Source organism: Mauremys mutica, chromosome 13, assembly GCF_020497125.1.
Source record: "Mauremys mutica isolate MM-2020 ecotype Southern chromosome 13, ASM2049712v1, whole genome shotgun sequence".
Taxonomy (NCBI): Eukaryota; Metazoa; Chordata; order Testudines; family Geoemydidae; genus Mauremys; species Mauremys mutica.
The window spans coordinates 46,869,336-46,890,879 of record NC_059084.1 but is presented as its reverse complement, the minus strand read 5'-3'; the positions used below and the strand labels follow the sequence as shown (position 1 = coordinate 46,890,879).

The following is a 21,544-nucleotide window of genomic DNA, read 5'->3' as shown; positions in this document are numbered from 1 at the left end:
GGGTCAGCCCAAACTCACGCAGCAGGGCCTGCTTGAATGGGTCGTAGTTCCCTTTCTCCTCCTCTCCCAGCTGGCCGTACAATGCCACGGCTTTGGGGTCCAGTAAGGGGGTGAGAACCCGGAGCCTGTCCGCAGGATCCACCTGGTGCAGCTCGCAGGCCGTCTCGCTGGGCTCCTCCTCCCCCTCCCCCTAGGCATAGGAATGGGGGGTCTCGGGGAGCCCTCAGCAGCCGGCTGACCACTCCCAGCCGGGCCAGACACTGGGACCTGGGCTCCATCTGCCTGGCTGCTTCCCTCAGAGACAGGGATCGGTTCATTCCTGTGATCTTCCTCCTCCAGCTGGGCAATCAGCTGGTCCTTGGTGAGTTTCCCACTGTGCAGCCTCTCAGCTTGCACAGCTCCACCAGGTCGCACCTGCGCTGCTTGGCATACATCTTCCTGCTGGCCGCTTGCAGGCTGGGGTGCTCACCGCTCCCCACAGGTTCCAGGGGGACCCCTAGTGTGCCAGTCCTTGAGGTCACCCCCTCTCTGCCAGGGTCGAGCTGCAGACTCCTCCGCCCCTGGGATCGCTCGCTGTGATTCCCCGGGGGACCCTGTTACTGCAAAATCCTCTCTGGTCACACTCTCCCAGGGGTGAATCGCCCCTTCGTTTTACTGCTCCCCAGTCACTTACTGCAGGAAGCGCCGTCCACGGGGTGCAGTCGATCCCACCGCTGCCACCAGTTGTCACGGAGTGTAGGGGAGTCAGGCCCTGCACCCCCGGGCTCCCTGCGATTCCCCAGGACTCTCAGCCAGCCAGTAAAGCAGAAGGTTTATTTAGACGACAGGAGCACAGTCCAGGACAGGTCTTACAGGCACAGATAACAGGATCCCCCCGGTTAGGTCCATCGTGGGGCCCCAGGCGCCCCACAGCCCCCCTCGGGGATCAGAGCCCTCTGTCTCTGCTTCCCCTCTTTTCCCCAGCCAGCTCCCGTCTGCCCAACCCCCTCCGGCCCCTCCTCTCTGCTCAGCTTCTTTCCCGGGCCAGGAGGTCACCTGACCCCTTTGTCTCCAACACCTTTAGATGCACCTTTGCAGGGAGGGGCCCGGCCATCAGTTGCTAGGCGACAGAGTGTCAGGCATTCGGCCTTCTGCTTTGCTAGATACTTAGAGGCCTGCACCCAGCACTCCCAGCCCCCAGTACGAACAGTCCCACTTCGTCACACCCCCAAGAGGGGCTGTCGCACTGGAAGGGCCCCCCGCCCACGGACCACGCGGGGCCATGAGGGGGCACCGTCTGTGACAGCCCCAGCGCCCCCTATTGACTGGCTGGGGATGGGCCCCAGGGCACGGCGCCCCCTAGTGGACACTTGGACCAAGAGACATGTTCAGAGGCTCGATTTTATTGGCTAAACTGTGCACAGGGGAGAGTTGCTGGGGGGGGTCACTCCATGGGGGGCAACATTGCGCCGTTATCGCCTCCGGAAACCTACAAAGGAAAGCGAATAAGGGAGCGCGGACGAGTGACAGATCCCAGCCCCCACTCCCCTCCCGGAGCTGGGAGAGAACCCTGGCGTCCTGCCCCCCCCTCCCCCAACTCTAACCACCAGCCCCCACTCCCCTCCCGGAGCTGGGAGAGAACCCCGGTGTCCTGGCTTCCTGTGCGCCCCCCACCCAGCTCTAACCACCAGCCCCCACTCCCCTCCCGGAGCTGGGAGAGAACCCCGGTGTCCTGGCTTCCTGTGCGCCCCCCACCCAGCTCTAACCACCAGCCCCCCCTCCCGGAGCCGGGTGCCGGGCCTCCCAGCTGGTTCTAGCCGCGCCTCGGGCTGTTCAATGTGGGACGCCCCCCCCCCGGCTCTGGAGGGGCTCCCCAAGGTGGGGGCTCCCCTTCCACTCACCCTTCTGCCTTCCCCTCTTCGCACTCGTCTTCCTCCTCTTGCGCTGGGGGCTCAGAGCCTGGCAGGGAACGGAGACCATTAGCGGGGGAGGCTCAGCCCCCCCTCCCCCCCCTCGCTCCGCGCTGCCGCCTCACCTCTCCAGTGGGGGGCGCTGCCCCGCTCAGGGCGCTGATGTCGCCAAAGTGGGTCACGGAGTGGAGCTGGGCCCCCAGCGCGGCCACCCGGCGCCGCCGGGCCTTGTCCTGCCGGCTCACGTTCAGCCTCACCAGCATGTCCTCCTCGTAGCGCGTCCTGCAGCGACGGGGCCGCTCTGACCACTCGCCCCCCACTGCCCTCTGCCCCCCCCCGAGCCAGGAGAGAACCCAGGAGTCCTGGCTCCCAGCCCCCCCCCGCTCTAACCACTCGCCCCCACTGCCCCCCCCGCTCTAACCACTCGCCCCCACTCCCCTCTGCCCCCCCCGCTCTAACCACTCGCCCCCACTCCTCTCTGCCCCCCCCGCTCTAACCACTCGCCCCCACTGCCCACGGCCCCCCCCCCCGAGCCAGGGACAGACCCCAGGAGTCCTGGCTCCCAGCCCCCCCCGCTCTAACCACTCACCCCCACTCCCTCCCCCGCTCTAACCGCTCACCCCCACTCCCCCCCCGCTCTAACCGCTCACCCCCACTCCCCTCTGCCCCCCCCCGAGCCAGGGACAGACCCCAGGAGTCCTGGCTCCCAGCCCCCCCCCCGCTCTAACCACTAGCCGCACTCGCCTGTGCTCATCCTCCTGGCTCTGCCTGGTCGCGTGCTGGTAGCGCCCCTCGCGGATTTCCTCCGGCGCCTCCGAGAACTGCTCTTTCAGCTCCCAAATGACGGAGCTGCTCAGCGCTCGCTTCTTCGCCCGCTCCAGGGCCTTCTTCTCCCGCTCGGCCGCCGTCTCATCTACGGGGGGGAGGAAGGGGGACAGATAGAGACGCGGCCACCTCTGGGGTGGGGCGCGGGGGCTGCGTATAGGGGGACCCCTCACCCGGCGCTGAGACGCGGCCACCTCTGGGGTGGGACGCGGGGGCAGAGTAGAGGGGGACCCCTCACCCGGCGCTGAGACGTGGCCACCTCTGGGGTGGGACGCGGGGGCAGAGTAGAGGGGGACCCCTCACCCGGCGCTGAGACGTGGCCACCTCTGGGGTGGGACGCGGGGGCAGAGTAGAGGGGGACCCCTCACCCGGCGCTGAGACGCGGCCACCTCTGGGGTGGGAGGCGGGGGCTGAGTATAGGGGGACCCCTCACCCGGCGCTGAGACGCAGCCACCTCTGGGGTGGGGGGGCGGAGTAGAGGGGGACCCCTCACCCGGCGCTGAGACGCGGCCCCCTCTGGGGTGGGGCGCGGGGGCTGCGTATAGGGGGACCCCTCACCCGGCGCTGAGACGCGGCCCCCTCTGGGGTGGGGCGCGGGGGCTGCGTATAGGGGGACCCCTCACCCGGCGCTGAGACGCGGCCACCTCTGGGGTGGGGCGCGGGGGCTGCGTATAGGGGGACTCCTCACCCGGTGCTGAGATGTGGCCCCCTCTGGGGTGGGGCGCGGGGGCAGAGTAGAGGGGGACCCCTCACCCGGCGCTGAGACGCGGCCACCTCTGGGGTGGGACGCGGGGGCTGCGTATAGGGGGACCCCTCACCCAGCGCTGAGACGCGGCCACCTCTGGGGTGGGGTGCAGGGGCTGAGTATAGGGGGACCCCTCACCCGGCGCTGAGACGCGGCCCCCTCTGGGCTGGGGCGCGGGGCCTGCGTATAGGGGGACCCCTCACCCGGCGCTGAGACGCGGCCACCTCTGGGGTGGGGTGCAGGGGCTGAGTATAGGGGGACCCCTCACCCGGCGCTGAGACGCGGCCCCCTCTGGGCTGGGGCGCGGGGCCTGCGTATAGGGGGACCCCTCACCCGGCGCTGAGATGCGGCCACCTCTGGGCTGGGGCGCGGGGGCTGAGTAGAGGGGGACCCCTCACCCAGTGCTGAGATGCGGCCACCTCTGGGGTGGGACGCGGGGGCTGAGTATAGGGGGACCCCTCACCCGGCGCTGAGACGCAGCCACCTCTGGGGTGGGGCGTGGGGGCTGGTTATACAAACCCCGCTGTCTTTCTAAAGCTGGGGCTAGAACCCAGGGGGCCGGGCTCCCAGCACGTACCATAATGCACCGGGACCAGCCGGGGCGGGACGTATTTCCGGTCCCCTCCTTTGCCCAGGGGCTTCTTCCCGGCAGCTTTGCCTTCAGGGCCGTCCGCCTCCTCGTCACTCAGCTGCCCGAGAGAAAACAGCCTGTCAATCAAAGGCTGCCCCCCCTGCCCCCCAACGCAGGCCGAGCCCAGGGGAATGTGGGGAACCCCATTCCTCCTTCCAGAGTCAGGACAGAGCCCAGGAGTCCTGGCTCCCAGCCCCTCCCCGCTCTAACCACTAGACCCCACTCCTGTCCCAGAGCTAGGGAGAGAACCCAGGAGTCCTGGCTCCCAGCCCCTCCCCACTCTAACCACTAGACCCCACTCCTGTCCCAGAGCTGGGGAGAGAACCCAGGAGTCCTGGCTCCCAGCCCCTCCCCACTCTAACCACTAGACCCCACTCCTGTCCCAGAGCTGGGGATGGAACCCAGGAGTCCTGCCCCTCCCCCTCACCTTGCTCATCATGTTCCCGGGGTCTGGTTTGAATCTCAGCGGATTGTCGTCTCCTGCAACGAGAGCGCCCCGGGGGGGGCATGGTCAGCAGGGGCCCGGTCACCCCCGCCCACCCCCCTCAGTGCCCCCAACTCACCCACAGCGCCCGTCACAGCCGCCTTCACCAGCTTGTCAACCTGGTACCGGAGTTTGTGCTCAATGGGGCGCATCTTCTCCAACACCTGGGGGGGGGGGTGGAGGGGTCAGACGTGGGGAGACCCTGCCCCCCAAGAACCACTCACCACACCCAGGGGTTCAGGCTCTCAGACCCCTCTGCTCTAACCACTAGCCCTCCTCCCCCCCCCGAGCCAGGGATAGAACCCAGGAGTCCTGGCTCCCAGACCCCTCTGCTCTAACCACTAGCCCCCCCTCCCCTCCCAGCCAGGAATAGAACCCAGGAGTCCTGGCTCTCAGACCCCTCTGCTCTAACCACTAGCCCTCCTCCCCCTCCCCCGAGCCAGGGATAGAACCCAGGAGTCCTGGCTCCCAGACCCCTCTGCTCTAACCACTAGCCCTCCTCCCCCTCCCCCGAGCCAGGGATAGAACCCAGGAGTCCTGGCTCCCAGACCCCTCTGCTCTAACCACTAGCCCCCCCTCCCCTCCCAGCCAGGATAGAACCCAGGAGTCCTGGCTCCCAGCCCTGCCCCCCGCTCTAGCCACTGGACCCCACCCCCCTCCTGGAGATACCCCGGGAGCCCCCCGCCCACCGTGCGCAGCTCCGCCAGGCGCAGCACGGCCGGCTGGGCCGCCAGGGACCGGCCCCCGCTCTTCTCCAGCACCAGCCGCGCCAGGTCCTGCAGGTAGAAGAGCAGCAGCTGGGCCTTCAGCTCCAGGAAACTCAGCCCCTGCGGAAGGGAGAGGCGTCAAGGGGGGCGGGATCGGGGGGGGACACCCGGGGTAGGGGAGAGGAGGGGTGGGGGCAGGATGGGGGGGACACCCGAGAGAGGGACGGGGGGACACCTGGGGTAGGGGAGAGGAGGGATGGGGGCGGGATGGGGGCACACCCGGGAGAGGGAGGGGGGGAAGGGGGCGGGATGGGGGCACACCCGGGAGAGGGACAGGGGGACGGGGGCGGGATGGGGGCACACCCGGGAGAGGGACGGGGGGACAGGGGAGGGATGGGGGGACACCCGGGAGAGGGACGGGGGGACAGGGGGGGACACCCGGGAGAGGGACGGGGAGGGGCGGGATGGGGGGGACACCCGGGAGAGGGACAGGGCGGGATGGGGGGCACACCTGGGGTAGGGGAGAGGAGGGGTGGGGGCAGGATGGGGGGACACCCAGGAGAGGGACGGGGGGGACAGGGGAGGGATGGGGGGACACCCTGGGAGAGGGACAGGGGAGGGATGGGGGGGACACCCGGGAGAGGGACGGGGGGACAGGGGAGGGATGGGGGGACACCCGGGAGAGGGACGGGGGGACAGGGGCGGGATGGGGGGGACACCCGGGAGAGGGACGGGGGGGACAGGGGCGGGATGGGGGGGGACACCCGGGAGAGGGACGGGGGGGACAGGGGCGGGATGGGGGGGACACCCGGGAGAGGGACGGGGTGGGGACGGGGCAAGATGGGGGGCACACCTGGGGTAGGGGAGAGGAGGGGTGGGGGCAGGATGGGGGGACACCCAGGAGAGGGACGGGGGGGACAGGGGCGGGATGGGGGGGACCCCCGGGAGAGGGACGGGGCGGGATGGGGGGGACACCCGGGAGAGGGACGGGGGGGACAGGGGCAGGATGGGGGGGACACCCGGGAGAGGGACAGGGCGGGATGGGGGGCACACCTGGGGTAGGGGAGAGGAGGGGTGGGGGCAGGATGGGGGGACACCCGGGAGAGGGACGGGGGGACAGGGGAGGGATGGGGGGACACCCTGGGAGAGGGACGGGGCGGGATGGGGGGGACACCCGGGAGAGGGGAGAGGAGGGGTGGGGGCAGGATGGGGGGACACCCGGGGGCATCTAGGGGAGAAGAGGACGCAGCAGGTCCCCTCCCCCCCCACGCTCTCACCTTCTCTGTGGGGAAGGCACCGGCCCGGACCCTCTGCAGCAGCCCCTGGACATGGGCCGTGACCCCGACAACCTGGGGGGGAAGAGGGGGTGAGTGGGGCCTTTCCCCTGGGAGGGGGCATGATCTAGGATCGGGGGGGGGTCGGGGTCTCCCTCACCTGCTCCTGGAGTGACCCCAGCAGGGCCAGCGCGGGGGGCAGGTCGGACACCAGCTGTTCCTGCAGGGTGGGGAGACTTTAAACTGAGCCACCCCGCTCCCCCCCCCGCCAGGCCCCCTCCCCGTGCACCCCCAGCCCCCCCTCCGTGTGCCCCACACCGGGACCCCTTCCCCAGCCCCCCCTCCGTGTGCCCCACACCGGGACCCCTCCCACGTGCACCCCCAGCCCCCCCCCCGTGTGCCCCAGCCCCGGAGCCCCGTCCCCAGCCTCCCCCCCCCGTGTGCCCCACACCGGGACCCCTTCCCCAGCCCCCTCCCACGTGCACCCCCAGCCCCCCACCCCCGTGTGTCCCACCCCCGGATCCCCAGCCCCCCCCGTGTGCCCCACACCGGGACCCCGTCCCCAGCCCCCCCTCCGTGTGCCCCACACCGGGACCCCTTCCCCAGTCCCCCCTCCGTGTGCCCCACACCGGATCCCCCTCCCACGTGCACCCCCAGCCCCCCCCCCGTGTGCCCCAGCCCCGGATCCCCTTCCCCAGCCTCCCCCCCCCGTGTGCCCCACACCGGGACCCCTTCCCCAGCCCCCCTCCCACGTGCACCCCCAGCCCCCCACCCCCGTGTGCCCCACACCCGGACCCCCTTCCCCAGCCCCCCCCCGTGTGTCCCCCCCCGGATCCCCAGCCCCCCCCGTGTGCCCCACACCCGGACCCCCCTCCCCGTGCACCCCCCCGTGTGCCCCACACCCAGATCCCCCCTCACCCGCAGCCCGGGCGCGGGCGCCGCCGCCGCCGCCGCCTCCTCCATCCCGGCCTCCCCAGGCAGTGAAACACGCGGCGCCGGGCGCTCTGGCCACTTCCGCCTCGGTGCCCGCTTCGACCAATCGGCGTCCAGGGTCCCGCCTCCTGACGGCTGATTGAACCAATCAGGGGCTCATTTCCGCCTCGTTAGCGCGGACCCGGCCAATCGCGGCGTGGCACCTGATGAGTTTAACCCCGCCTCCTGTAGGGTGGGGAATCAACCAATCATAGCACCATGCCCGCCTCAGCGCACTAAATTTAAGCCAATCAGCCCCCGGGCTCCTCCTATATAGCCTTAACGGGTCAATCATACTCTGGGAGCGGGGCGGGCTGAGAGTGACTGACAGGGATTGAGACCAATGGGAGGGAGAGATGCCCTAGCAGCCTAAAGAATGGAGCCTGAGGGAAAAACAGGCAGCGGGGAGGCGGGTCTTGTTTGATCTTCCCCCCGCCCCGCATGAATCCAAGAGTCCTGGCTCCCAGCCCCCCCCCCCCCCGCCACTAGCCACCCCCAGAGAACCCAGGAGTCCTGGCTCCCAGCCCCCCCCCCCCTCCGCCAATAGCCACCCCCAGAGAACCCAGGAGTCCTGGCTCCCAGCCCCCCCCCCCCCGCCGCCACTAGCCACCCCCAGAGAACCCAGGCATCCTGGCTCCCAGCCCCCCCCCCTGCTAGCCACCCCCAGAGAACCCAGGAGTCCTGGCTCCCAGCCCCCCCCCCGCCACTAGCCACCCCCCAGAGAACCCAGGAGTCCTGGCACCCAGCCCCCCCCCCGCCACTCGTCTGCCCCAGAGAACCCAGGAGTCCTGGCTCCCTGGCCCCCCCCCCGCCACTAGCCTCCCCCAGAGAACCCAGGAGTCCTGGCTCCCCGCCCCCCCCCCCCTGCCACTAGCCACCCCCAGAGAACCCAGGAGTCCTGGCTCCCACCCACCCCCCGCCACTAGCCACCCCCAGAGAACCCAGGAGTCCTGGCTCCCAGCCCCCCCCCCCGCCACTAGCCACCCCTAGAGAACCCAGGAGTCCTGGCTCCCACCCACCCCCCGCCACTAGCCACCCCCAGAGAACCCAGGAGTCCTGGCTCCCACCCACCCCCCACCACTAGCCACCCCCAGAGAACCCAGGAGTCCTGGCTCCCAGCCCCCCCCCCCCCGCCACTAGCCACCCCCAGAGAACCCAGGAGTCCTGGCTCCCATCCTCATCAGATCATGGCTCTGCGCGGTCCGTGGGGGGGGGCCTGCCAGTGCGACAGCCCCTCTCGGGGGCCCTGTCTCCCGGGGTCAGGCCCCTCCACCCCTGGAGCCGCCCCTCTCTGAGCCTCAGCGTGTCTGGCTCTGCCGTGGGCCCCCCAGGGAGCCCCCTCGCTCGGGGCCCCCCGGCCTCTGCCCCCGAAGGGGCTGATGCCCCCTGGTCTCCAGCCCGGAGCGACTCTCCCCAGCGTAACACAGGAGGTTTATTGAGCATTGAACCCAGCACAGGAAACTCCCCGGCCTGGCCTCCCTCAGCCCAGCCCAGTCCCCCTGCAGCCAGGGGGGCTCTGCCTGCTGCCCCCTCCAGCCCCGAGCCCCCTGCTCCCAGTGGGGCCTCCGATACCCCCGGCCCCAAGCCCCCCCCGTGCATTGGCTTCTCTCCAGGGAAACGGGCGTAAACCGGGCCTGAGTCTCCTCCCCTCTCAGCCCCCCTCTGGCTGGAACCGGCTGCTCAGGTCACCGGGGCCCATTGTCCCCCCGGCCAGAACCGGCTGCGACTCCTGAGCCGGGTCCCCAGGGCACCAGTCGCTGGGGTCTCCATCCCCCAGGCCATCGGCCGGGGTCCCGAGTTCCCTCTCCAGTCCTGTGTCCCAACGAACTCCCTCTCCCCTCCCCTCGTTAAACCAGTAACACCCGGGGACACTGAGTCCCGCTCCCTCTGCATACAACCCATTGGCAAAACAAGAAAATCTCCCACTTCATCACCCCCCCAACCACTAGCCCCCCCAGAAAACCCAGGAGTGCTGGCTCCCAGCCCCCCCCACCCTCTAGCCCGCCCCCAAGAACCCAGGAGTCCTGGCTCCCCCCCCCCCAACCACTAGCCCCACAGACTCTGCCCCTGTGATGAAGTGCGACTGTTCTTAATGTTTCCACTGAATACTGTGTGGGTGCCTCAGTTTCCCCTGTGCAGTTCTTAAGTCTCTAGGGGGTGGGATGGGGGTGTGATTGGTGCAGAGCAAAGGGCCAGTGCACGTAACTGGCCGACACTCTGTCTCCTGGCAACTGATGGCCGGGGCCCCGCCCCTGCAAGGTGAGAGCTAAAAGTGCTGGAGAACAAAGGAATCAGGTGACCCCCTGGCCGGGGAAGGGACAAAGCCCAGAGGAGGAGGGGCTGGAGGGTGAGTCAGTTTGGGGCTGGCTGGAGACGTGGAGTGAGGAGCAGATGTGGGGGTCTGGCTCGCTGCCCCCCCAAATGGACCCGGTGGTGGCCTATCACCATCCCCTTAAGAGGGACATTGTGACCCTGTGCACACAGAGGGAAGTTCCCCAAGGCCCAGGTAATCGTGCAGCTGGAGCCGCTCTGAGGAGCAGATTCCTGACCCACATGGAGCTACAGGAGGATCTGGGAGCAGCTGGAGCAGCAGCCAGGCATCCCCGAGAGTCTGGTCCCCAGCCAGACGAGGGGCTTCACAATCGGGTTCCCCATCGGGATGGGAGCAGAGCCTGAGCGAGCGAGAGGACCGGGAGAGACAGCGAGAGCCCGAGGAGAAGCTGCAGGAGAAGCAGCAGCAGCCTGGCCTGGCGCTGGTGGAGCGGGGAGGCATAGGGGGCTGCCCCGGGGTGAGTGGGGATGGACCCCGGGCTGCCAGTTCTGCTGGGGACCTCGACACTAAACTGCTGCCCCTGGTTAAGGAGGGGGGGACGTGGATGCCCAGCACACGGCCTTCGAGCAGGCGGGTGATTGAGCCAGGGGTCCCTGCGGAAACGCCCCGTATCCAGCTCCCTTGCTGGGGCCCCAGGCCATAGCCGCTGTCAGCCGGATGGGTGGGGTGCTGGACTGGCTCCCGCTCCTGGCCCCGGCCTGTATGTCTGCGTGGAGTCTCCTGGGCTCGGGCCCCTCGGACCCCCAGTGGGAGCGGACGGTGGGGGTCAGTGGGGAGACCTGCCTGGGGTGGCAGGACCCCGGGACAGAGAGAACTGGGGTGGTGCAGCCGCAGATGCTGAGGGGCTGGGTGACCTGGGTGAAGGTCCCCGGGGTGAAGCCCCTCGCCCTGCCTATGGCCGGACCCCTGTGCAGCCCCAGGAGGGGTGGGGCTGGCCGGCCGTTGGGGTTCTCCAGGATATCGGCTGGGAGGCCCTGTTGGGGGGTGACTGGGTCTCTGGGACAGGGTCCAGGCCCTGCTCCGGTGACGGCCGAGGGTTTGAATCTGAATCCATTGGCCGGGGTGGAAATGGTCAGTGAAAATGCGAACGACCCGGCTGGCAGGGGGAGCGGCTGCAGGGCTCGGGACACCTGCCTGCCTGTAGCCAGCCCCCCGGGGCTGAGAGGGCGGGAGGGATGGTAAACCCGGACAGTGCCAAGCCCTCTGCAGTGTTCCCCAGCCGCAGGTCGATGCTCAGGGAGGGAGACACCCGCTGGGTGTCCACGCGAGAAGCTGCTGCCCCGGGAGCAGAACTCCGTGGCCACAAGGAAGAAAGGCCCGGCCATGGGGCAGGCCCGGACAGAGCTGCACCGTATCTGTGGTGTCTACTGAGCCCTCTGCCCTGGCCTGGCTGCAGCCAGTGCCAGGGGCGGGTGCCGAGCGGCGGGAGACAGAGACACCTGGGCAGGGGGTGGCCAAGGGCAAGCGGGGGGCTCCTAAGCGAGAGAGCCCGAATCGCAGCCCCCCAGACGGGAGTGCTGGGAGAAGACCCCGTCCCAGGTTGAACCCCAGGGTATTGAGGTGGCTGCATAAACCTTCCCACGTGCGGCCTGCGAGCGCCATCGAGCTCCCCCCACTTCTTAGTCTCTAGGGGGTGGGATGGGGGTGGGATTGGTGCAGAGCAAAGGGCCAGTGCACGTAACTGGCCGACACTCTGTCTCCTGGCGTCTGATGGCTGGGCCCGTCCCCCCTGCAAGGTGAGAGCTAAAGGGGCTGGAGAACAAAGGAATCAGGTGACCCCCTGGCCGGGGAAGGGACAAAGCCCAGAGGAGGAGGGGCGGGAGGGTGAGTCAGTTTGGGGCTGGCCGGGGACATGGAGTGAGGAGCAGACGGGAGCGAGGGACCCGCCGCAGACTCAGAGCGAGCGAGGGACCCGCCGCAGACTCGGCGCCAGCAAGGGACCCGCCGCAGACGCGGAGCCAGCGAGGGTCCCGCCGCAGACTCAGAGCGGGATAAACCGCAGGGGCTGGAAGGGACCTGCCCGTGGGGATAAACCGCAGGGACGGGAAGGGACCTGCCCGTGGGGATAAACCGCAGGGGCTGGAAGGGACCTGCCCGTCGGGATAAACCGCAGGGACGGGAAGGGACCTGCCCATGGGGATAAACCGCAGGGACTGGAAGGGACCTGCCCGTCGGGATAAACCGCAGGGACTGGAAGGGACCTGCCCGTCGGGATAAACCGCAGGGACGGGAAGGGACCTGCCCGTCGGGATAAACCGCAGGGGCCGGAAGGGACCTGCCCGTCGGGATAAACCGCAGGGACTGGAAGGGACCTGCCCGTCGGGATAAACCGCAGGGACTGGAAGGGACCTGCCCGTCGGGATAAACCGCAGGGACAGGAAGGGACCTGCCCGTCGGGATAAACCGCAGGGGCTGGAAGGGACCTGCCCGTCGGGATAAACCGCAGGGACGGGAAGGGACCTGCCCGTCGGGATAAACCGCAGGGACGGGAAGGGACCTGCCCGTCGGGATAAACCGCAGGGACTGGAAGGGACCTGCCCGTCGGGATAAACCGCAGGGACGGGAAGGGACCTGCCCGTCGGGATAAACCGCAGGGGCTGGAAGGGACCTGCCCGTCGGGATAAACCGCAGGGACTGGAAGGGACCTGCCCATGGGGATAAACCGCAGGGACTGGAAGGGACCTGCCCGTGGGGATAAACCGCAGGGGCTGGAAGGGACCTGCCCGTCGGGATAAACCGCAGGGGCTGGAAGGGACCTGCCCATGGGGATAAACCGCAGGGACGGGAAGGGACCTGCCCGTCGGGATAAACCGCAGGGACGGGAAGGGACCTGCCCGTGGGGATAAACCGCAGGGGCTGGAAGGGACCTGCCCGTGGGGATAAACCGCAGGGGCTGGAAGGGACCTGCCCGTGGGGATAAACCGCAGGGACGGGAAGGGACCTGCCCGTGGGGATAAACCGCAGGGGCTGGAAGGGACCTGCCCATGGGGATAAACCGCAGGGACGGGAAGGGACCTGCCCGTGGGGATAAACCGCAGGGACGGGAAGGGACCTGCCCGTGGGGATAAACCGCAGGGACGGGAAGGGACCTGCCCGTCGGGATAAACCGCAGGGGCTGGAAGGGACCTGCCCATGGGGATAAACCGCAGGGACGGGAAGGGACCTGCCCGTCGGGATAAACCGCAGGGGCTGGAAGGGACCTGCCCGTCGGGATAAACCGCAGGGGCTGGAAGGGACCTGCCCGTCGGGATAAACCGCAGGGACGGGAAGGGACCTGCCCGTCGGGATAAACCGCAGGGGCTGGAAGGGACCTGCCCGTCGGGATAAACCGCAGGGACGGGAAGGGACCTGCCCGTGGGGATAAACCGCAGGGACGGGAAGGGACCTGCCCGTGGGGATAAACCGCAGGGACGGGAAGGGACCTGCCCGTCGGGATAAACCGCAGGGGCTGGAAGGGACCTGCCCGTCGGGATAAACCGCAGGGACTGGAAGGGACCTGCCCGTCGGGATAAACCGCAGGGGCCGGAAGGGACCTGCCCGTCGGGATAAACCGCAGGGGCTGGAAGGGACCTGCCCGTCGGGATAAACCGCAGGGACGGGAAGGGACCTGCCCGTGGGGATAAACCGCAGGGACGGGAAGGGACCTGCCCGTGGGGATAAACCGCAGGGACTGGAAGGGACCTGCCCATGGGGATAAACCGCAGGGACTGGAAGGGACCTGCCCGTCGGGATAAACCGCAGGGGCTGGAAGGGACCTGCCCGTGGGGATAAACCGCAGGGACTGGAAGGGACCTGCCCGTGGGGATAAACCGCAGGGACGGGAAGGGACCTGCCCGTGGGGATAAACCGCAGGGACGGGAAGGGACCTGCCCGTGGGGATAAACCGCAGGGACTGGAAGGGACCTGCCCGTCGGGATAAACCGCAGGGACTGGAAGGGACCTGCCCATGGGGATAAACCGCAGGGACGGGAAGGGACCTGCCCGTGGGGATAAACCGCAGGGACGGGAAGGGACCTGCCCGTCGGGATAAACCGCAGGGACGGGAAGGGACCTGCCCATGGGGATAAACCGCAGGGACTGGAAGGGACCTGCCCGTGGGGATAAACCGCAGGGGCTGGAAGGGACCTGCCCGTGGGGATAAACCGCAGGGACTGGAAGGGACCTGCCCGTGGGGATAAACCGCAGGGACGGGAAGGGACCTGCCCGTGGGGATAAACCGCAGGGACGGGAAGGGACCTGCCCGTGGGGATAAACCGCAGGGACTGGAAGGGACCTGCCCGTCGGGATAAACCGCAGGGACGGGAAGGGACCTGCCCGTGGGGATAAACCGCAGGGACTGGAAGGGACCTGCCCGTGGGGATAAACCGCAGGGGCTGGAAGGGACCTGCCCGTCGGGATAAACCGCAGGGACGGGAAGGGACCTGCCCGTGGGGATAAACCGCAGGGACGGGAAGGGACCTGCCCGTGGGGATAAACCGCAGGGGCTGGAAGGGACCTGCCCGTCGGGATAAACCGCAGGGACGGGAAGGGACCTGCCCATGGGGATAAACCGCAGGGACGGGAAGGGACCTGCCCGTCGGGATAAACCGCAGGGACTGGAAGGGACCTGCCCGTGGGGATAAACCGCAGGGGCTGGAAGGGACCTGCCCGTGGGGATAAACCGCAGGGACTGGAAGGGACCTGCCCGTGGGGATAAACCGCAGGGACGGGAAGGGACCTGCCCGTCGGGATAAACCGCAGGGACGGGAAGGGACCTGCCCGTCGGGATAAACCGCAGGGGCTGGAAGGGACCTGCCCGTCGGGATAAACCGCAGGGGCTGGAAGGGACCTGCCCGTCGGGATAAACCGCAGGGGCTGGAAGGGACCTGCCCGTCGGGATAAACCGCAGGGACGGGAAGGGACCTGCCCGTCGGGATAAACCGCAGGGACGGGAAGGGACCTGCCCATGGGGATAAACCGCAGGGACGGGAAGGGACCTGCCCGTCGGGATAAACCGCAGGGACTGGAAGGGACCTGCCCGTCGGGATAAACCGCAGGGACGGGAAGGGACCTGCCCATGGGGATAAACCGCAGGGACGGGAAGGGACCTGCCCGTCGGGATAAACCGCAGGACTGGAAGGGACCTGCCCGTCGGGATAAACCGCAGGGGCTGGAAGGGACCTGCCCGTCGGGATAAACCGCAGGGACTGGAAGGGACCTGCCCGTCGGGATAAACCGCAGGGGCTGGAAGGGACCTGCCCGTCGGGATAAACCGCAGGGGCTGGAAGGGACCTGCCCGTCGGGATAAACCGCAGGGGCTGGAAGGGACCTGCCCGTGGGGATAAACCGCAGGGACGGGAAGGGACCTGCCCGTCGGGATAAACCGCAGGGACGGGAAGGGACCTGCCCGTGGGGATAAACCGCAGGGACGGGAAGGGACCTGCCCGTGGGGATAAACCGCAGGGGCTGGAAGGGACCTGCCCGTCGGGATAAACCGCAGGGACGGGAAGGGACCTGCCCGTCGGGATAAACCGCAGGGACGAGAAGGGACCTGCCCGTGGGGATAAACCGCAGGGACGGGAAGGGACCTGCCCGTCGGGATAAACCGCAGGGGCTGGAAGGGACCTGCCCGTCGGGATAAACCGCAGGGGCTGGAAGGGACCTGCCCATCGGGATAAACCGCAGGACTGGAAGGGACCTCAAGTGGTCGTCTAGTCTAGTCGTCTGTCCTCATCGCAGGGCTCTCAACCTTCCCAGACTGCCGGCCCCCTTTCAGGAGTCTGATTTGTCTTACATACCCCAAGTTTCACCTCATGTAAAAACGACTCGCTTACAACATCAGGCGTAAACATTCAGAATTGTCCCAGCGCACTGGTACTGACAGATTGCTGACTCTCTCATTGGTACCATCTAGTTATAAAAGCAATCGACTGGACTGTACATATGGTGCTTCCATTTCCGTGTGATCCATGACCCTGGTTTTCACTTGTGAGCCCTGGCGTTCTGGGAGGCGGTGAAACGACAGCAACAACCAAGTTTTTCTCCACACCGACTCTATTCCGACTCTCGAGGCCGGACTTAGGGGCGTGCCAAGCGAGGCAAAGCTAAATTGCTCGGGCTTCGACTATCTGCACTGGACCCCAGTGAGTCTAACGCCAGCCCATAAAAACGAACTCGCAACTCGCTTTGGGGTCGCAACTCGCAGTTTGAGAACCACTGATGTAGTAGATAGAGCAGCATAAACAAGTCATTGTCTGTGTGAAATCCTGGTGTGTCCTGACTTCGCTCCTGCTTCTTCTGCAGCCTGTTTACAACCAGGCAAATCCCAGCTGAGCTGATGTACCCCCTGGAAGAACCCTGCGTGCCCCCCGGGGTACATGTACCCGTGGTTGAGAACCCCTAGACTAAATGACAGATCAATGATGCTCCGACTGAACAGTGCCTGTGCCTGACAATGACTAACCCTAATGAGGGGGAGGAGCCATTTTGCTCCAAACTAAAAGATCTTGTTTCGTTGACTCCCCATGAAAATGAGAGGATTCGCCTCAGTGACTTTCACCATTCTGCGTGGCGTTGCCTACGTGGCAGACATGGCAAGATGAACGGTAATGGCAGACTTCTGCTGATGGCCTGCGTTGGGCCCCAATTACTTATCACAAACGCTGGCCTTTGGCTCCCCGACAAATACAAGCCGACCTGGACGTGCCCTCGCTGTTAGAGAGCTTATTCCTTCACTTTTCCCCTTCCCTGGGCCTTCTCGCGTGAACAGAGAGCAACAGGACCCGAAGTCCGAAGGTGCAACCAATTCGATGTTTATTGGGGTGAACTTCCAGCAAGCTTCAATTCAAGTTCCTTTTCCTTATTTTCAAATTTCAACTTACTTCCTGTTTGCCCCTAATTTATATAGTAATATTTTCAGCTATACCTTAACCAGGCATTCTACTAAAATTTACCTAACCAATCCTAATGTATTGTAACATGATTAGCTAACCAATTATATCCCACCACCTTAATTAGTTCAAAAATTAATGATACAGCAGACAGAAACAATCACAGAACCAGACAGAGACCCATGCAAATAAACCTACAAAACAATACAGAAGTGAGGATTTCACAACTACATCTACGCAGACAGAAGGGTTTTACAACTACAGCTACACAGACAGAAGGGTTCTCCAGCTGTGTCTGTTGATGAGTGAGTTTTTACCAGACAGAAAACTATTAAACTAAATTTCTAGGCTCTTCCCTTTCTCTGGAGGTGATAGGTTGAATCACCTTCCTAACAGCCCCAGATTGCCTGATTTTAATATGACTAGTTTGGAACATGAGGACGTGACCGTACACTTCCCAGTTTATGGCTGCTAAAGAACCAGGCCTCAGACTGTCACAGCAAGAGAAGGCCACTACACAGGCAGTGATTTTTAATTCTTTCTTTTATACCTCTATGACTAGCTAAGTGAGAAGAATACACCTAAATGCTTAAAGGCCTTTGCAGACAGGCCGGAATATCTATATCCGAACACTCGCTTGCATCGTTGGCATCCAGTTGACTATGGGTTGGTTTGACAGCGGGACCTACGAGCTGGGAGGGTCCGGTTGACCTGCAATGAGAACCGACCTCAGGGCAGACTCTCGGGAAGCGGGGCAGACGCCCCCAATCGGCTGTGAGTGCTACACAGCAGAACCCCGGTTACCCCATCTCGTTGGGACCCGGCCTAGATTGGACGGTTAAGCCGGAGAATGGGCAAGTGCCGTGCTGCAGCGCCATCTAGTGGCCACAGGAGAAGTCGCCTGCTTCTGGGCCTGGAGTCAGAGGTTGTTCGTGTCATGCAGAGAACCGGATAACGGAGGGTCGGATAAATGGGGTTCTACTGTGCTTAGATGTCACCACCCACGTCTCAAGTGCGTAACAGCCGAACCCTGGAGTCACACTCAGTCCCCGTGGGCACTCCGGTCTCCCTTGTCAAGCTTGTCAGGATCGATGGTCCCGTATACCAAAAATCACAACAATAGTCAATATTCAGTCCACACAAGAAATCCACTTCCTGGATGCTACAGTGCAAATAAGCGATGGTCACATAAACCCCACCCTATACCAGAAACCTACTGACCGCTCTTCTTACCTACCTGCTGCAATCGACCGGACCTGCAGACGGGGCAGGTAAACACACCGGCCCGGCCTGGTCCGGCCCGCCAGGGGCTTTCCCTGTTTGAGAAACCCTGCTCTGTGCAAAAGAATAAATGGACACAAATCAGACATCAAGAATTGTAACATACAAAAGCCAGTAGGAGAGCACTTCAGTCTCCCTGGACACTCAGTAACAGACTGAAAAGTTGCCATTCTGCCACAAAAGAACTTCAAAACCAGACTCCAACGAGAAGCTGCAGGACTGGAATTAATTTGCAAACTTGACACCATCCAATTAAGCCTGAATAAAGACTGGAAGCAGCTGGGTCACTACAAAAAGTCATTTTCCCTCTGTTGCTACTCACACCTTCACGTCAACTGCTGGGAATGGGCCCCATCCACCCTGATTGATTTGGCCTCGTTAGCACTGACCCCCCGCTTGGTAAGGCAACTCCCAGCTTTTCATGTGCTGTAATATATCTACCTGCTCCTGTATTTTCCACTCCAGGCATCTGGTGAAGTGGGTTGTAGCCCACGAAAGCTTCTGCCCAAATACATTTGTTAGTCTCTAAGGTGCCACAAGGACTCCTCGTTGGTTTTGCTGGTAGACTCACACGGTTACCACTCTGAAACCATAGTCATGTTACTCCCACTCCCAAAGGACCTGTTGCTGACCCCAGATCAACTGGCCCTTCGATCTCACCTCAGAGACAAGGCTTGTCGCCAATCATATAATAAAGTGGTGAAAGGTTTCTTACCTAGCAAGAGGAAATCGGAGAGTTATTGACAAGGTTAAAGCAGGGAAACACACATACAAATGAGTTACAGGCTTACGTTTCAAAAGATGAACAGACGCATCTATAATAAGGTCTGGTCTACACAACAGATTGGATCGCCGCAAGGCAATTTACGTCAGCTTATCCACGGACGTGTCTACACTAAAATTTTGCTCCCATAAAATTGGCTGTTACTGGCTTTCAGCGCCGACAGTCCACTCGGGATCAGTGCCCCCGGTGAGGACGCACGCCGCCGACACAAGGAGCAGAGTGTAGACACCACAAGTGATGTCACTACTGCGGCAGCTGTCTGCCAACGTCAGTTAGGTCGTCTTAATTTTGTAGCGTAGACAGGCCCTGAGCAAATGTGTCTTTTGGGGCTAATCCTGGGATCTGTTTCTTATGCTTAGCAATCCTCTCCCCTGAGACGCAAAGCAGCTCCCCCTTGGTAGGGCTTTTTATTCCTTTCCTGCCGGCTTGAGTTGCAGATTTAGCTGTCGGGAAGAAGTCAGTTGCACGGCTCCTCTTCATAGGGTGGGGGAAGCAATCCACAAAATCATTGGTCTTCTGATGTTCCACTGTGGTTCATCTGGGGTTGACGGGCCATTTTCCGTCGGGCAAGACATATCGCCTCCTGCTGGCAGCTAGTATTTAATGCTTGCGAATGCTTCTCTCATGTCGGCTGGTGTCCAAAGTTCCAGTGCAAACCCTGCATTACCTTATAGCGTGGGCTACAGGGCTGTAAGTGAGATTAGTGCAGGTGGCAACTCACGAGCATTTCATAAAGTCTAGACACTTCGCACGGTTTTAGAACTCTAATAAACATACAGGTTGAGCCAGACTGGGTCCAGCTATTCGTCGGGGTTCAGCTGAGACCGGTTTTGGCTTGAGCTGGCCCCTGTTTTGCCAGCACCCTTGGGAGTATAACCCGAGTATTGTCCGGAGCTGATCGGTGAACGGCCCAGCATCTTGTTCAGCTGGAGTTCTCCCTTTGTATTTGGCCAGAAATGCACAAACCAGCCCGCTAAGCGTCTGACTGTTGCCTGGTTGTAAGATCTGTTGACGCCAAACAATTTTCAGCTGCGATTTTGGAAACTCGTCCAACAATCAGTGCTGAGGCATCTGCCAAATGCATGCTACAATCTAGAATAGTGTTGTGGACTGCGCTGGATATAAGAAACGCCGTCACGCAGACTGGTTTGCTGATCACGATCCTGAAATATCGACTCTCCTTGATGCCAAACAGCAAGGATGTGATGTGCTCTTAGCTGACCCGTTCTCCGAGTCGAAAAGGGCCAGATAGGCAGTAGCTTGTGGAACGCTTCAGCACAAACGCCGCCAAATGCAAAACGTGGCTTGCCTGCAGAGTGGAGGAACTGCAGGTCCTTGTGGGAAAAAGTGACTCCAGAAGCTTCTGTGATGTGGTAAAAGCTGTGTACAGCCCTACCCGATCTGCCTTGATGCCGCTAACAAGTCAGATGGCAAACTTTTTATAATGGATCGCACTGCCGTCCGCCAACGGTGGCATGAGCACTTTTGGGAAGCACTTAATCGTCTCTCTGCTGTCTCTGAGTCACTGAATAACGCCCACAAAAGCCTGCATCTTACACACGTGCAGATCCACCCATGCAAGCTGTGGTGTTTGAAGGCCATCCAAGCCATGAAAAATAACAAATCTCCTGGGCACGGTGCTCTTTCAGCTGAAGTTTTGAAACTCAGAGGAAACCTTCTCTTTGACGGGCTCTGTGCATTCTTCTCATGTGTCTCTGGCTTCAAGAAGTCACACCGCAGCAATTGAAAGAGGCCAAAATTATCACGATCCATAAGCACAAAAGCTCAAATAGCAACTGTGGTAACTGCCGCGGCATCTGCTTCCTCCTCACGGCTGGTAAGATTCTTGCTTGGATACAGCTTCTGATCCCCGGAGCACTGTTGACGTGATTTGCATCCTTCGACAAGTACCGGAAAAATATCGCGCACAGCCTCAACCTTTGTACATCGTCGTTCCTGGTCTAAGCTTTTGACATGGTCAACCCCACTGCCGTCTGGAAAGTCCTTGCGAAATTTGGACATCCAGACAAATTTCTTAACAGCAGTCGGCAGTGCCACGAAGGCTTGGTTGGAAGAGTTGGTGTGGCTGGCGCTCTAACAGACCTGCTTCCAATCACGAATGGGTGAAGAAAGGACATGTCCTTGCTCCTAGTCTTCTTGGTCTACAAGGCTAGAGCAAGCCCTCCATGGCTCTTCAAATGGCGTCTGTGACGGTCCCTCTCGAGGATTTTATGAGAATATGCTAACGCGCGTGAATAGAATGTAACTGGAATATGCTTCATGCAAAAGGTCTCTTGTAAGGCATCATTACAAAGCTTGGAATCTACTGAGTGTGATCATCCTGTTTGTATAAATGTACCACTCTTGCATCTGAAACTAGGAATATGAAATATCACTCCGAGGGCCTATTGTCATTATGCAAAGTGTGGGCCATTAATGGTGGTTTGGAATCTCGATGACTCCCGTTAACCAGGACAATAGACTGTAGATGGCTCTGTTTGCTTGTGAGTCTTCCTGTATCCGTGTGTGCTGGCAAGTGGGCAATGAAGACTTGCAGTGACATGTGATCATGTCACCTGAACTGGAATCCAGCTTTAACCTGGTGCTTTTCCATTGAGAAGGAGTGTGGGGGGGACCCAGAGAGGGACAGAGGATTCCCGCCTTGTGCAAAAGCTAGATAAGTGGGTGGAACAGAACAAGGGGGCTGCAGACGTGAGGAATCTCCTAGTTACCCCCTGAGCAGGAACAAGG

At 63.3% G+C, this 21,544-nt stretch overlaps 1 protein-coding gene across 1 annotated transcript; it reads right to left on the bottom strand.

The window, feature by feature from the left end:
• Positions 1–1,362: 1,362 nt before the first annotated feature.
• Positions 1,363–20,815, bottom strand: NGDN (neuroguidin). Its single transcript, XM_044984882.1, is given in 12 exon segments — positions 1,363–1,468; positions 1,881–1,938; positions 2,015–2,171; positions 2,634–2,802; positions 4,037–4,148; positions 4,518–4,570; positions 4,654–4,738; positions 5,264–5,401; positions 6,559–6,630; positions 6,716–6,775; positions 7,474–7,713; positions 20,705–20,815. Coding segments are annotated over 12 exon segments (1,272 nt in total). The 3' UTR covers positions 1,363–1,451.
• Positions 20,816–21,544: the final 729 nt, after the last annotated feature.